The sequence below is a fragment of the Phlebotomus papatasi genome, chromosome 3, assembly GCF_024763615.1.
Source record: "Phlebotomus papatasi isolate M1 chromosome 3, Ppap_2.1, whole genome shotgun sequence".
Classification (NCBI taxonomy): Eukaryota; Metazoa; Arthropoda; class Insecta; order Diptera; family Psychodidae; genus Phlebotomus; species Phlebotomus papatasi.
The window spans coordinates 15,400,917-15,414,755 of NC_077224.1; the positions used below are offsets into that span (position 1 = coordinate 15,400,917).

Here is a 13,839-nt window from a genome sequence, read left to right on the forward strand (position 1 = left end):
AAACTTTATATATTCTTTTCTGTTGTGTTGTATGGGGAAAAGCCAACGTGAAAATGCAATTAACAATAGGGGATTCCGGAAGTAATCGGAAAGCAATAATCACTCAGGTCCACACATCAACAATTTCAAGAGCTTCTGGTTCGGTTTTCAAGCTTTCATCAACAGAGATTCTTGCAATTTTATTCTGATATTCGTTTACGGTTTTGGTCAGCTCTTATTGTGATCCTGACCCTGAAAGAGTCTCAAAGATAAATTTGCGAGACTTAACCACTGATGAGAGGCTGGAGATCGAGTTTAAAGCTCTGGAGAAAGTTGATGTGTTTCTCTGAATGATTGTTGCTTTCCGACGACTTCCGGAATCCCCTTTTCTTTGTTATGTTGTATAACTTCCATTTGAAATATTAATTAATAATTTATTAATGAAAAACTAGCATCATTTAATGTTTGAGGGCTTCTATATCAAAAACATTGAGATGCTAAAAGTGTCACTAAAATCGCGGAAGAGCGGTATTCAGTTGCATTTCAAAAGAGTGTTTACTAGGTTTACTAAGACGTATAGAAAATCCTCTTGTTCTGACTTTACTGAATTTACCTCTTTTGGTTAGTTAGGTCTCATACAGAATTTACAGCTGATATTAAAAGTTATTTTGATTTATTTAGCAACTATTGTTCTTTATAAAATTTATGTTTATTATATTCAACTTCAAATTTTCTTCTAATTTTCCTGAATTTTATTGGCAATAATTTTTTTTAAAGTAAGATTGTCAATGTGTAAGGCTGTATTGCAGAATTTGAAAACTACATGTATGTCCAAGTACTTAAATGTTTTTTAAGGTAATAAAATTCTATATTCATGACCTATATTTTAGATTGTTATTATAAGAGAAAGTGGCATTATCACTCATTTAATATGACAGGGACAGCAGGGACATAACTACACATAAAAGTGTACTCTGGGTACAAGAGCTTGAATTTTTATGATCTTTTTCCTCTGTCCTACTGAAATTTTCTCTTTTTTGCATTAAATGGAGAGAAACTTAAGTTTTAAAGCGTTCCACCCAAAAGTTTAATTGGGGTTAAAGTTATGTTTTTGCTATATTAAAAATCTTCTGCTTAAGATAATTCAAAGCTCGTATCGAAAGTGATAGTAAGTTTTTGAGATGGTATTAAAAATAGACAATTTCATTGAAAAAACGTCATTTATGAGAAGATATTGCAGCTTCGTAATGTTGCAGCTGAGTAAAAGTTGAATGAAGCTTAATGAATCTATTCTATGGATAATTCTAAGAGCTAGTCCATAACCTCACATTTCCTAGATTCAAAAAGGAAAAATGCAAGATGACATTTAAATTACGATTTTGATATGTCATATTTTATACAAAATCGACCATTACGAGTTATAAATGTTATCTCAGGGTTATTATTTACCGTAAAAATCTTTTGCTCGATGGGGGTCATTTTTATAACTGGAGGAAAATTCACAAACATTACCACCTTGATTGCTCAGGAAAGTTGCACTTTTGTAGCTTTGTAAAAGTAGTCTTGATTTTGAAACGCATGATAGGGGGAAAGGAACACTTATTGACCCTAAGAATTTATCATTCCATACTTATTGACACTTTTAGTAACGATTAAGGATGTGTAATTTGAACATTTCTTTATAAGAAAAGGTAGATTACAGAAAAAACATTATTTTACTTGCATTTCACCAAATACATTATATAAATTTCATTATTTTGACAAAAGTGTCAATAAGGGTTCCCAATCGAAAAGGTGTTCCTTCGACCCTATCTCCTATAAATGGTTAAAGCAAGTAGATGAATGATGACGTCTAAACGCAGGTGTTCAAATTTTTATGTCGGGTGTAGTGTTTACGGTGAAAATGAGGGGTACATAGGTGCCCAAAATTTGTACGTAGCTGAGCAAACCGGAGCAGCTTCGTAAAAGTCAACACTAAATTTTAATTTTCCTCTGGAAGAAAATCATAAGGATTTCCACGGCATTTTTTGTGAAACGAACGTAATAAGTAAGAAATTTTTTGACATAGTGGTATAATTAAATTGGCTTGTGTAGGGTAAATTCAGGTAATTTAAAACCTGCTCCAAATGGAAATTTTTCGCTACTCCAAATGGAAACGTCATTTTTTTCATGATAAATACAGTACTAAATTATTATATTTATATATTTTCTATACCACAGTTTCATTATTTAGTTAATTTTGCTCCAAATAAAGCGAAAATCCATTCATATTCACAAATTTTAATTTGTTAGTTTCTCAGAAAAATTAAAAGTGTACCTTTTCACCATCGAATTTTTTATCGATCGACCATGTTTTCCAATGAAAAACACAATGAGGTGGCTGTTGTTTATTCGTTTCGTTTAACATTTATGTCATATTTCTGGCTAATTTTAGTTAAATTAAGTGCTAATCTTTATTGTTAACGGTACGTGAAATTTTCAAATTAACTAATTACCTATTTCGTGAATAAAAAGGGTTTTTCTGAAGTGTTTGCAAATGCTTCAAAAGGAAACCCCGGAAATATAATTTTTGGAGAGATTTTCTTATTGATTTAGATAGGAAAGGAGAACAGACCAGGAATAAGAACAAATCCTGCACTCAGGAGCAACTCAACAAGGTTTTGGAAGCCTTTCGTCGCGGTTTCAGTTACAGTGTTTGTCTCCAATTAGAAACTTTCCCTTGTCTCCATTTGGATTAATATGTTTCCAATAAAAGCATATTACGCTCGCGTATTTTTCTTGTATTTAAGAAGTTTTCAAATTATATCTAAAGAATTTTCACTAAACAGTCACATTCTAGAAGAATCAAGGAGCAAATTTATGTAATTGTCTTCAGAAAAAAATATGAACTTAATGTGTTGAATCTTCTGTCAAAGTTAAAGAGTCTGGAAATGTTTTTGAATTAGGACATTTACCCTAGCTTTCTTTAAAAGTTTTGAAACTTGGACATAGACATAATTTTTCCTTACAAAGCTGCACAAGCTTTCCCTACTTTGTGGATTTTAAAGTTTTATTTAGAGCCAAGTCCTTTTCACCACTAAAAGCTCTCATACTTTTTCCACTTATAAAAATTGTAACTTGTAATGGTTTCGTCAAAATTTTCTAGATTTTTTCGAAAATTTTAGGGAAACACAAAAAATTCTTAGACGAATAAAATTATTTGGGGTCCAAGCTTAATTAGGTAATTTATAGTGCTAAGGAGTTTGATAGTTCCACAAAACCAAGGACACTTTTTGCACTCTTTTTCTTCTTTTAAACATCACGACAAATTTAATTTAGCTCAATTGAATTTGGAGTACGAAAAAATGAGATAGACATATGCAAAACATGTGAGAAAGAAAGAGATGTGAATTTTGATTTCATGGATTTCATGAAATTTTCCTGATCTAAAAGGTGTGTCGGAGCTAAAAGTAGCCAAATTAACTGGGAGAAATTCCACCGTTTAATTGGGTTGCGGTCGGAGGGTCACTATGACAGATCGGCGCCGATAAGCCGATCTGTCACTTACATAATTCTTTCCCCTTTGGAATAATGACAATAATGTTTCAACATTTTCGCAACGGTCTCTTAAAAGCTTGTGTTTTCTCTCACGCATTTAGCAGTGGAGTGAATTTATGAGACTGTAGCATCCGCCAAAGCGGAACAAAAAAGGACGCACATTTAGAACAGCGTCACATTAATTTTCAAGCATCGTCCAAAATGCTGAATTTACGGTATTATTTTCTCCAGACCAAACCACGTAGCATCCATACCAATAATTGGATACTTTCGTTCAGTTGGTGACAAATTAACCGGAAAGAGAGGCGATTTGAATTGAAAATGACGAGTTATTTCCCCCTAAACAGATTTTCTGCCACAAAGTTTACCAGATCAATCTCACATATTTCATTTTCAGAATTTTTCTGCATTTTATTTTTTTTTTATAGGTATTTGCAACTGAAAAACTGTTTTGTTTTTGCAATACTACAACAGAAAAATTCTCTCACATCACTCGAACAACATATATAATGAATTTTTTTGGTTGCAAAAAATACTTTGTTTGAATTCTGTGTGAATATTCAATGAATATATGTTTTTGCTCCGGGGATACAGAAAATAAAATTCATTCAGTGAGCGAGATTTTACTGTGATTTAATGTTACCAGGAATTTCCAGGAAGGTGTGGAAACCCCCTTTGTAGATTTATTACTATATAAGAGTAAAGTAGATTTTAAGATATTCTGGTGAGGGAAAATTCTTGCGAAAAGATCGTAAATTAATTTAAGCTATGTGCATTTTTTTTAATGAAACTCAGTCAGTGTTTTTATTCAACAACCTGGGAAATTATTCAAGTGATTCCTTACTGCACAACGCGGTAATTTTCTCGTTATTTGCCTCACTTCTGTATTAGTAGATTGGCTTAAGATCTAGATGAAAGATTATTGATAAAATTACAACGAGTGATAGGGATATTAATAAATAATGACATTAATAATAATCTATCTGAATAGTTAATGGGGTTTCTCTGTGACTTTCAGAAAATGTAATCTAACTCTAATATTTAAATTACACGGAAAACATATTTCGTAAATGTTTGTGAATTCCTATTGAGAACTTACAATGTGCTCGTTAATCATATAGCCCATTGAAAAGTTCGTAAAAGTTTGTACTTTGGAGCCTCAAGTGGGTCAGTGGATAGAGTAGTGTCTCTATGATTGTGAGGTCTCGGGTTCAAAGCTGAGCAGCAGCAAAAAAAGATTTCTAATACCATATCGGCTTTGAATAGAGACTGGTACGAAAACGAGTTTTGACATGAAAGTTGTACTTCAGTTGATACAAATATTCACTGTCACTGATCCAAACACACACCGAGAAGGGCTGTTGTGATATTGTAGCGGTACTGGTTGCCCACAGAGCTGTGATATGGAGCAGCCATCCGTATCGGGGGATAAGATAGACTAGAAGTGGGGATGCATAAGGGGCCAAATTGTAGCCTGGATGCATCGGTAATCCGAAATGGACAACTGACCCCTGGCAAAATCTTATCTTATCTTGTACTTCTTCACAAACAATGTTCGTAAAAACTTAATTGACGAACATTCTTTTTTTTACAAACGTTTGTTTGTACATTTTTTTGTCTGCCATAACTTTACGAACAAATGACAAAATTTTAAGAATATTCTAAAAGATTAAAAAATGTTTGTCAAGTGATCACTTTACGATTTTATCCAATAGTTTCTTGGATAAAAGGTACAGTAAAGTCTCTCAAATCTGAATCTCTCAAATTCGAACGCCGTTTCGATTCAAAATGTCGATTGTGAGGTTATGTTAAAAAGTTCGTATTTTGGATGAATGCAAATCATATTTATGTGCTTCTTCCTGAATGTTTACATACATTATGATCGTATAAAATGAAAAAAGAAGTATGTTACTACTAAGACTTGTGAGAAAGTACGGGAATTTGATTCAAAGTACAATCTAATCTCACATAAATTTCGTTAGATTTGAAGAAATCGTTCGAATTTAGGAGGTGAGAAATGTCAGAAATATCCCCCGAGCGTTCGATTTTAGGAGACTCTACTGCAAATGGAACTCTATTGGCACAGGAAGTCGTTTTGATACTTGACACATTTCGAAATTCGAACAGGCAGTACTTAGGCCAACTTGCGGTCGAAACGAGAAGTGAAAATGTCTCTTTTTCGGCTTTCGTGACTGATCTTCGAATTTTTGAAACTCCAGATGTTAATGAAGCAAATAGTGTCTTGGAGAAAAGGCAAATGGAACTCTATTTGCAAAAAAGTCGTCGATTTTCGAATAATGTATATACTAAATTTTGTATTTTTAAACTAAATTTTCGTACAAGGTAGGGAAAATTTATTAAATTTCACACTAAGAAGTTTTTAGTTATTAGTCGTAAATTTCAGAGATTTTTTGTTCACTTTATATAGCAAGGTCACAGAGGTCAAAAATACGTTTTTCGTGCGAAGATGCTAAATGGCGAGAGACAGCAACTTGGAATATTCTTGGTATCCCCCCACAAGTTCATCCTGGGAATCCAACTATAATCTTAATTTTACTCCCACCCCATCCTTTCCTCTAAAAACATGTTTTCCGAGATATCTTAAGAACGATTCATGGCATTCTGTTTATTTTGAGATATGTCCCAATGGGCAAACAATTACTCTGACTCAAAAATGACTGGGTTTCCTTCTACAATAAATGGTCAAAAAATTACTCCTAATTGGAATCTTAAAAATTAGTCGTATTCGCGTCGAATTTGAGTCAGAGCATTACTCAAAATGAAGTTAGTAATACATTAGTTATTTTACGGATTTAAAATTTACTCTAACATGAAGTAATAAAAGCGACTCCAAATTACGGTCCTTTTCCCTACGAAAAAATGACGCGCCAAAAACAGTGCAGTTGCCGTCCTTCTCTACCGCATATGTACGAAATCGACGTACGCGTACTCTCAATGGAGAAGTCAAATGCACTTCACCATTTTGTACTATACTATCACCTTAGACACTATTTTCTCAATAATTCTTCACATCTTTCATTGCTTTTTTGCTACGTTCTCAATAGAGGAAGGGGTTAGTATGCATAGTGAAAAAATCTTCTTTAAGCATTGTTCGCATGCCGTATTTCAGCTGTCTACCTCATCTCAGAAAGCAGTTATAAGGTAAAATGCTCCCATTTTGTATGGGGGCTACAAGAACGGAGGGTGGGGGGAGGGGGTGGTATGCATGAATAAAAAGTTTAAGTAATGCACTGATCCTATACCGAATTTCATCAAGATCGCTTTAGCCATTCTTGAGTAATTCGTTGTCAAAACAGCGATATTTCTGAAGGATAAATGCCTTTTTAGAAGGACTCCTAGCGTTTATCATCCTGGGTTCCGGCAATTTTTTAATCTTATACCAGTACATGCAAAATCTGCCTACTCTCGTTTGTGGCGATTCCGGGAGCAGCACCCAAATAGTTTTGACCATTCTCCTTACGGGATATACCAAGTTTCATTGACCAACTCGATTTCGACTCGATTATGAGGGGAAATGTATTGAAATTTGATATTGCTTTGATTTTCCGCACAAAAAAAATCAAAAACAGATACATTAGAGTTGGTAAATTTCAAGAAATTTCATGAATTTTCGCCTAAAGTAGGTGGCGACTAGAGTTGGTAAATTTCATGAATTTCCGCCTAAAGTAGATGGCGACTGCTGTTAAATTTCTGAAATTTTACCATCTCTAATTTTAACACTCGAGACAATTCGAAATTCGATCAGGAAGTACTTCGGCCATCTTGCGGACGAAACGATAAATGAAAATGTCTTTTCTTTAATGTTTGAAATCGATTTTCGATTTTTTATATGAATGTGAATGCAGCAAATACCATTTTCTGGAAAAATAATTATGTTGTGATTCTCATTTAAATTTAAGAACGTTACTAAAGGATTACTATAATGATAATAATAATAATAATACTAAAGGAAATATATAAGGTTTGTTTATTAAATGTTTAAGTAGAATATGTTGCGGAATTAAAACAACCAAAATAGAATTTAGCACCCCGACCCCGATATTAATTGAGAAAATCCATAGATATTCGCCGAAATTTCTATTTTTCGCAAGTTTTTACAGAGGAACTCTATAAGAAAATTACGCTAGACAGACAGCATATCCATGTTAGTTCGTACAACGTACCATAGTACGTACAGCATACCACCCGAGACACTTTCTCAAAATGTTGTAAGGTTTCAGTAGTGTGCCTTAGATTTTGTTAAAATAATCTAACATCTAGAAAATGTTTAAGTTTCAACTCTGGCACCCGTGTATAATGGTTGAATCAGGAATTTTGGGTTTTGGTTGAGGTAACATGTGAGGATTTTCAATATTGGAACAGACTATGTGCAAATAACAAAAGCAATTCTGTGGAGGATAGTATAGCGCATAAATGCAGTGGACCAAACACATGATTTCCATTATAAATTAATTACACTCTTCTCTGCCACATAATTACATTAAATTATTTATACATCCATCTCATTACACGGGGTGAAACACGTTTTACGCAAATTGAATGAGTCATAAAGGAATTTTTTTTTATATATAACATCACATACATTTAATCTCCTTATTGCGTCACAGAGGGAAGGACATGTCTCTTCTGTGCAGACAGAGTGCATTAAAAGAAAGTATCTTTCATATTTCATCCCTCACATTTCGTGACACTCCTCCTTTGCACGAAAATGTAATGGAATAAAATGGAAATAAACATATCTCTTTCTCTACTTTTGCAATCAACGGATATCTTTTTTAGTGCTGATGCCAAATCATGTATCGAAGTTTATTTACCGTGTATACATTGGTGATTTTGGTCAATACTTCATCTGGACGTTGATGCGATGCCAACATCTTTATTTAGCTTCTATCCCGCACTCGTAATTTCCAACTCCTTGGCTCTTTCATTAGACACTTTATTTCATTTAATATCTATCACAATCACTATTTATTTGATTTATTTGCCTTTTATTGACAAAAGCCCAAAATATAATTGCAGAATTTGTCTTTTGTACTGCAGTGTATTTGTTGAATTGAATGAGTATTTTACACAATTGTTCATTGATACTTAACAAATCAATGCTCAATTAAACAATAGCTCAAACACACATTCGCATCAAAATAATATATGATTGATAACAACTGAATTTAAAATGAAAAGCGACAGTATGGACTTGATGATTGACTGTGGAAATGAAAATAAATAAAATAATTAATCGAATTAAAGCTCTACAGAGAAGCGATAAAGTGTTAATAAATAATTTGGGATATACGGGAAGGTTTTCAGGCTTCGTACTGACAATGACTCTGGCTTCGAACACTTCATATTTTTCCCAAGTCAAAGATTTCCTAAGTCAGATTCATAAAAAGGAACATAGGTTGAAAATTTAAAATACCTTCCATTGCTTAGACATTAAAAGTTTTAAAATACCTATAAAAATTATAACCCTGTCATATGCAACTTTTCTTCTAAAACAGTAGTATAGCAAACTTAACGAAAACAAACGTTTTATTGGGTTTTAATGAATAAGGGGGAAGAGCACTCTTCTCTACGATGCAAATGTTCTTGGTTAGAATCCTTTTTATGTCACCAAGAATTTACTGACATGAAATGTTATGCGGCATTGTTATTAATGATAACAGTCTGCGATTAATGAGAAGAAGATTGTTGATTTAGCTTAGCAAGACTTCACCTTACATAGTGGAAACAAATTGAAATTTCCTAGTTCAATTCAAATGGATAAAATTTCAAACGTCAATCGCTGTAAAATTCGACTTTCAGTTGAAATGACTAGTGATAAGGGTAGATCAGATTATTGTAATCGTGTAAAATCAATTTGGAATCAAATTTCCGAAATAATTGCAATATGTAAAAAGACAAAATCGGACAGATGGATTATTCAGAACAAAAAATTATATGAACAAAATCAGGGGCATGACGTTTCCTATGTTTACCATATATTTCTAGCGTGCCGAAAAAACTTTTGAGTTTGTTAGCTGTTTTCTATTATTATAGAACGAATTAGCAAAAAATACTAATACAAATTAAAAGCCTATCTAATAACGAAGACGCAACCGAAAACCATAAATTGGCAACCTACGTAGTTTTTAAGATATCTCGTGAAATATGTACGAAAACAGGGGAAAATTTACACTAAAACCGGTCGCATTTTTCAGAACTAATGTCACCCCCCTGGACAAAATATAGATAAATATAAATGTCCTCTACAATTATGCAGAAGTAATTATCACAATCGGATAAGGAGATGTTACAATAATTAGGGTTATGTGTTATATAACTCTTTATTTCTACAGTGGTAGCCCTACCGTGGTGTCCTACAAAATTTAAATATTCTAGAAAGTTGTAGCGCTTTGCGAAACCTTTCATTTGCACCCTTACTTGTCAAATTCTTTCAAATAGAATCCGTGATATGGCGTTTTGAATTTCATGAATTTGACCACCAGCCTAGACTACAACACTCTAAAATTTTATCAAAATATAATCAAAATGCACTATGACGTTTTAGAGCAGCGATCACCAAGAAAAAAGAACGAAGTAAATTTAGGGTTGCCTTTAGAGAAAAAATTGAAATACTCACCAAACCAACGGAAAATGAAATAAATACAATACTGATATTTTATTTAAAAAGCACAATTAATTGTCGAAAACGGGTTTAATTAAAGAAAACTGTCCTAGTGAACTCTATTTTATAAGTAGAGTTGGTAAATTTCAAGAAATTTCATGAATTTCCGCCTAAAGTAGGTAGCGACTGCTGTGAAATTTCTGAAATTTTACCATCTCTATTTATAAGTTACGTTGCTTGAAATTGTAAAATATTTGTTTTTGTGAGTATATGACTTTCATGGAACAGAAATTTCAAAGGTTCAAAAAATTTAATAGCACATCGATAATAACTCTTATATCAGAAAAATTGTATTTTTTTGCGGTTCTGATATGCTTATTCTTGTTTTTTGGACCATTCAAATTGAATAATTTTCACTAAATTTACGATTTTAAAAAGTGGTGAATTCGGGTGAATTTCTCAGAATTCGACCCGGTTGGCCAACACTTTGACAGCTGTATTCATAGTACTGATTCGTAGCACTACTTGTATGCAAATAATTTTACTAAAGAAAAATTAAAAACTGGAATGAAAATTTAAAAAAAAGAGTGATTTATTATTAACTATTTTTTTAAAGGCTTTGCTATGATTTTCTTTTGAATAAACTTCCGATTTGATTTAAATAAAAATTAAAAGGTTTATTTACAGCAATTTCACATATAGTGTTACACAATAATAAATAAATAAATTATTGATGATCAACTTTAAGCTTAATACCGTAATTTAAGGTAAAATAAAGCGTTTTGAGAACTAGAACAGGGATCACCAGAGATTTTTTATCTCTAGAATTCAATAATATTATATAAGTCAACCCTAAATTTACTTCGGTTTTTTTCTTGGTGATCGGTGTTTTAGAACCTTGCGACCTTAAGATGCTTCAACTATTTTTACAAGGAGAATATTTCTGCATAGGAGGCATTTTTCTATAGATTATCCATTTTATGAATTTGAAGGATATTTAAGAATTATTTTTTTTTATTTATTTAGATTTATGATGAATATCTGGAAAATTGCAGGGAGAATGAAGTGATAAAGCTATAGTTTGTTCTAGAAAATCTTCATTAAACCTTCCTTTACAAATTGTTCTATGAAACGACCAACATAAGATAAACCGTTATTGTATAAAAACAGTTTTGTAAAAAAGTACGTCACATTTCTGAAACATATGTTTTATGCTCTAGTAGTGCTTTTCCTAGATATTTTTGAGGTTGGTCCCGGAACAAAAGTTGTTACCATTGCCAATACCTATTCAATGGTATAGGTCTCATTCGTAGCGAAAGGTTGGACCATTTTGCCCATTGTCCTTTGAGGAACTAAAAATGTGGCCGGAATTGCAGGCTGGCCGGAATTTGGCACACTTACCCTACAACTAACTGTTTCCTATTAACTTCGATTAACGAAATAGAATTTTTGCTTTGGGAAATAAGAGAGAAAAATAAATGTTTAAAGCCTGCCACATTCAAAGACAGGCCACTTTCCCCTAGATTTAAAATTTAAGCCTGATCTAACGAGGTTGGATTTCACCTTGGGCCACAGAAGCTCAGATTGTAAAGACTCACAGCTAACTCTTACGTTATCATAGAAGACCTATGTCAATGTGTTTTCACGGTAACTATAAAACGCAAGTAATCAATCACAAAAAACCATTATACGAGGTACGCCTATTCATTCGTATTTAAATTAACATAATAATGCTGGAATAACTCCATGAAAGAACTAAGCCTTCCCACAAGGGGATTTCTAGACATGTATTATTATTTTTTCTTGTACGGGATGAGGTTGTCAGTCCCATGCCCGTGGAATTAAGTGCAGTGAAGCTCACTGGATGCAATCCAAACACCTTTAACGCCAGAAAAATTCCTGGTGACCTAAAGGGGATTCGAACCCGGGACACTTGCATCATAGAGCGAGTGCTCTACCACTTGACCCATTGAGTGCCCCGTAAATTCTAAACTTCAGTTAAGCTATATGGCTAAGTCTTAGGTCTGAAGCCCGTATTATTGACTGTCATGTTCGTTATCATAGAAGTTCTATGTCAATGTGTTTTCATGGTAACTATAAAACGCAAGTAATCAATCACAAAAAAACCATTACACGAGGCACGCCTATTCATTCGTATTTAAATTAAACCAAATAGAATTAAACGCACCTGCTTCTCTGTGTAAACCTTTAATAAATTCATCTGAAAAATGTAGTTTAAGTAGGTCCACTTACGTCTGAGGATTTACATTAAAACGTTGAGGACGCTAACCATTTCCCTCTGCTCTAAACATAATTTCTTTCAGTGTAGCAACTTAGAGGGCAAAATGAGAGGACTGTTTATTATTTAAATGTTTAAGTATATGGAAAATATTATACTTTTATTTCTTCTCATAAAACTCTTTGTGAGTTTTTCCTTTTGTATTTAATATAACCCAACAAAATGGGCCAGAAATAAAGTTGTTATTTGAGGGGGAAGTAAGAATTTAAAATTATACAATTATTATGTCCTGTATGCTAACAATTTTCCTGGCATGAATAATGTCTCTTATCTCAATTTGCATCCCGTCCAGGTGAAATTGGGGTAGTTTTGTGGGACATGTGTGAGGGATGGGAGTGTAGGGGATAAGGGGAAAGTTCAGAGAATGGACTTGAGTTATGGAAGAGACATGAAAGAATTGAATTAGTATATGAAAATGTGTTGTATTTTAATTAACTCCACATATTGGGTATTGTTTGTGGGGGCTTTGTGGCATATATATATGTATGAAAATGATTCATAGAAGAGAAAATGTTACAATATAATAACGAGAGAGAGAAAAAAATGAATGAGAAATTCAGTTTCCACCTTCACCATCGGCAACTATATATCCGGCAACATAATGTGATGAGAAAGTGCATGTGGGAGTTTGGGGATGGATGAGGTGGCTCAAATGTGGGGATAATGTACACAATGGATGTATATGGAAGAGGCCACGTGTGTACATTATACCTGGAAGGCTAAAATCCTTCTATTTTATTCACTCTCTTTTGGTCGGACTAGCACAGGAGAGTCTTTTCTCCAAGATACAATCGATAGATGAAAATGGGCATTATTACTTTCACTCTATCATGTTGTGTTTGGGGTAAATTGAAAACTGATAATCCTATTAATATTTCCTCCTGTACATTATGGCAGGAGGAGGAGGATGTTATAGTAACAATGGGATAGTTGTCTGTATTGTGGGTGAAAAAAAATCATGTTTTTCCCATATCCCACACAATAATGATTATTCCATGAAAATTAATGGCATTAATTGAGAGTAAAATATAACTCAATTTCCTGTGTCCAATTAAAGTTCAGCAAACACACATCCCAACCTCGGTTGAGATAATTAGCCAACATTGAGTGCTCTTTCCTCTAATTATATACTCCAATGTGATCCTTTTTGGAAAAGTCAAATTTCCCATGCAAACCAAATCATAACGTGCACGATAATCCAAAAAAAAACAGCAGGAGAGTGGGTGAATGTGTGTATGATTTTAAAATAATACGCATAGGAAATTGAAATATAACACTCTCTGGGGGAGGAAGCAAGAGGGGACGAAGGGGGTTACGTCTTTTTTTTCAGCCGGATGGATATGTTATTGAAAATTTTATGGCTGAATATGTTAGCTCTTTTTCTTCACATTTCTCAGGT

General features: G+C 33.3%; 1 protein-coding gene across 3 annotated transcripts in view; it reads right to left on the bottom strand.

The window, feature by feature from the left end:
* The window catches only part of LOC129807834 (regulator of G-protein signaling 7-binding protein), a 116,926-nt gene that overhangs the window by 26,514 nt on the left and 76,573 nt on the right, over positions 1–13,839 (bottom strand). The window contains exon 1 of one of the 3 annotated variants that reach the window (XM_055857386.1): positions 8,352–8,737. The exons of the other annotated variants lie outside the window; for them this stretch is intronic. Coding sequence (XP_055713361.1) covers positions 8,352–8,411 — 60 coding nt within the window. The 5' untranslated portion in view covers positions 8,412–8,737. Of the gene's footprint in view, positions 1–8,351; positions 8,738–13,839 lie in introns of those variants that run through there. 3 annotated transcript variants of the gene reach the window in all.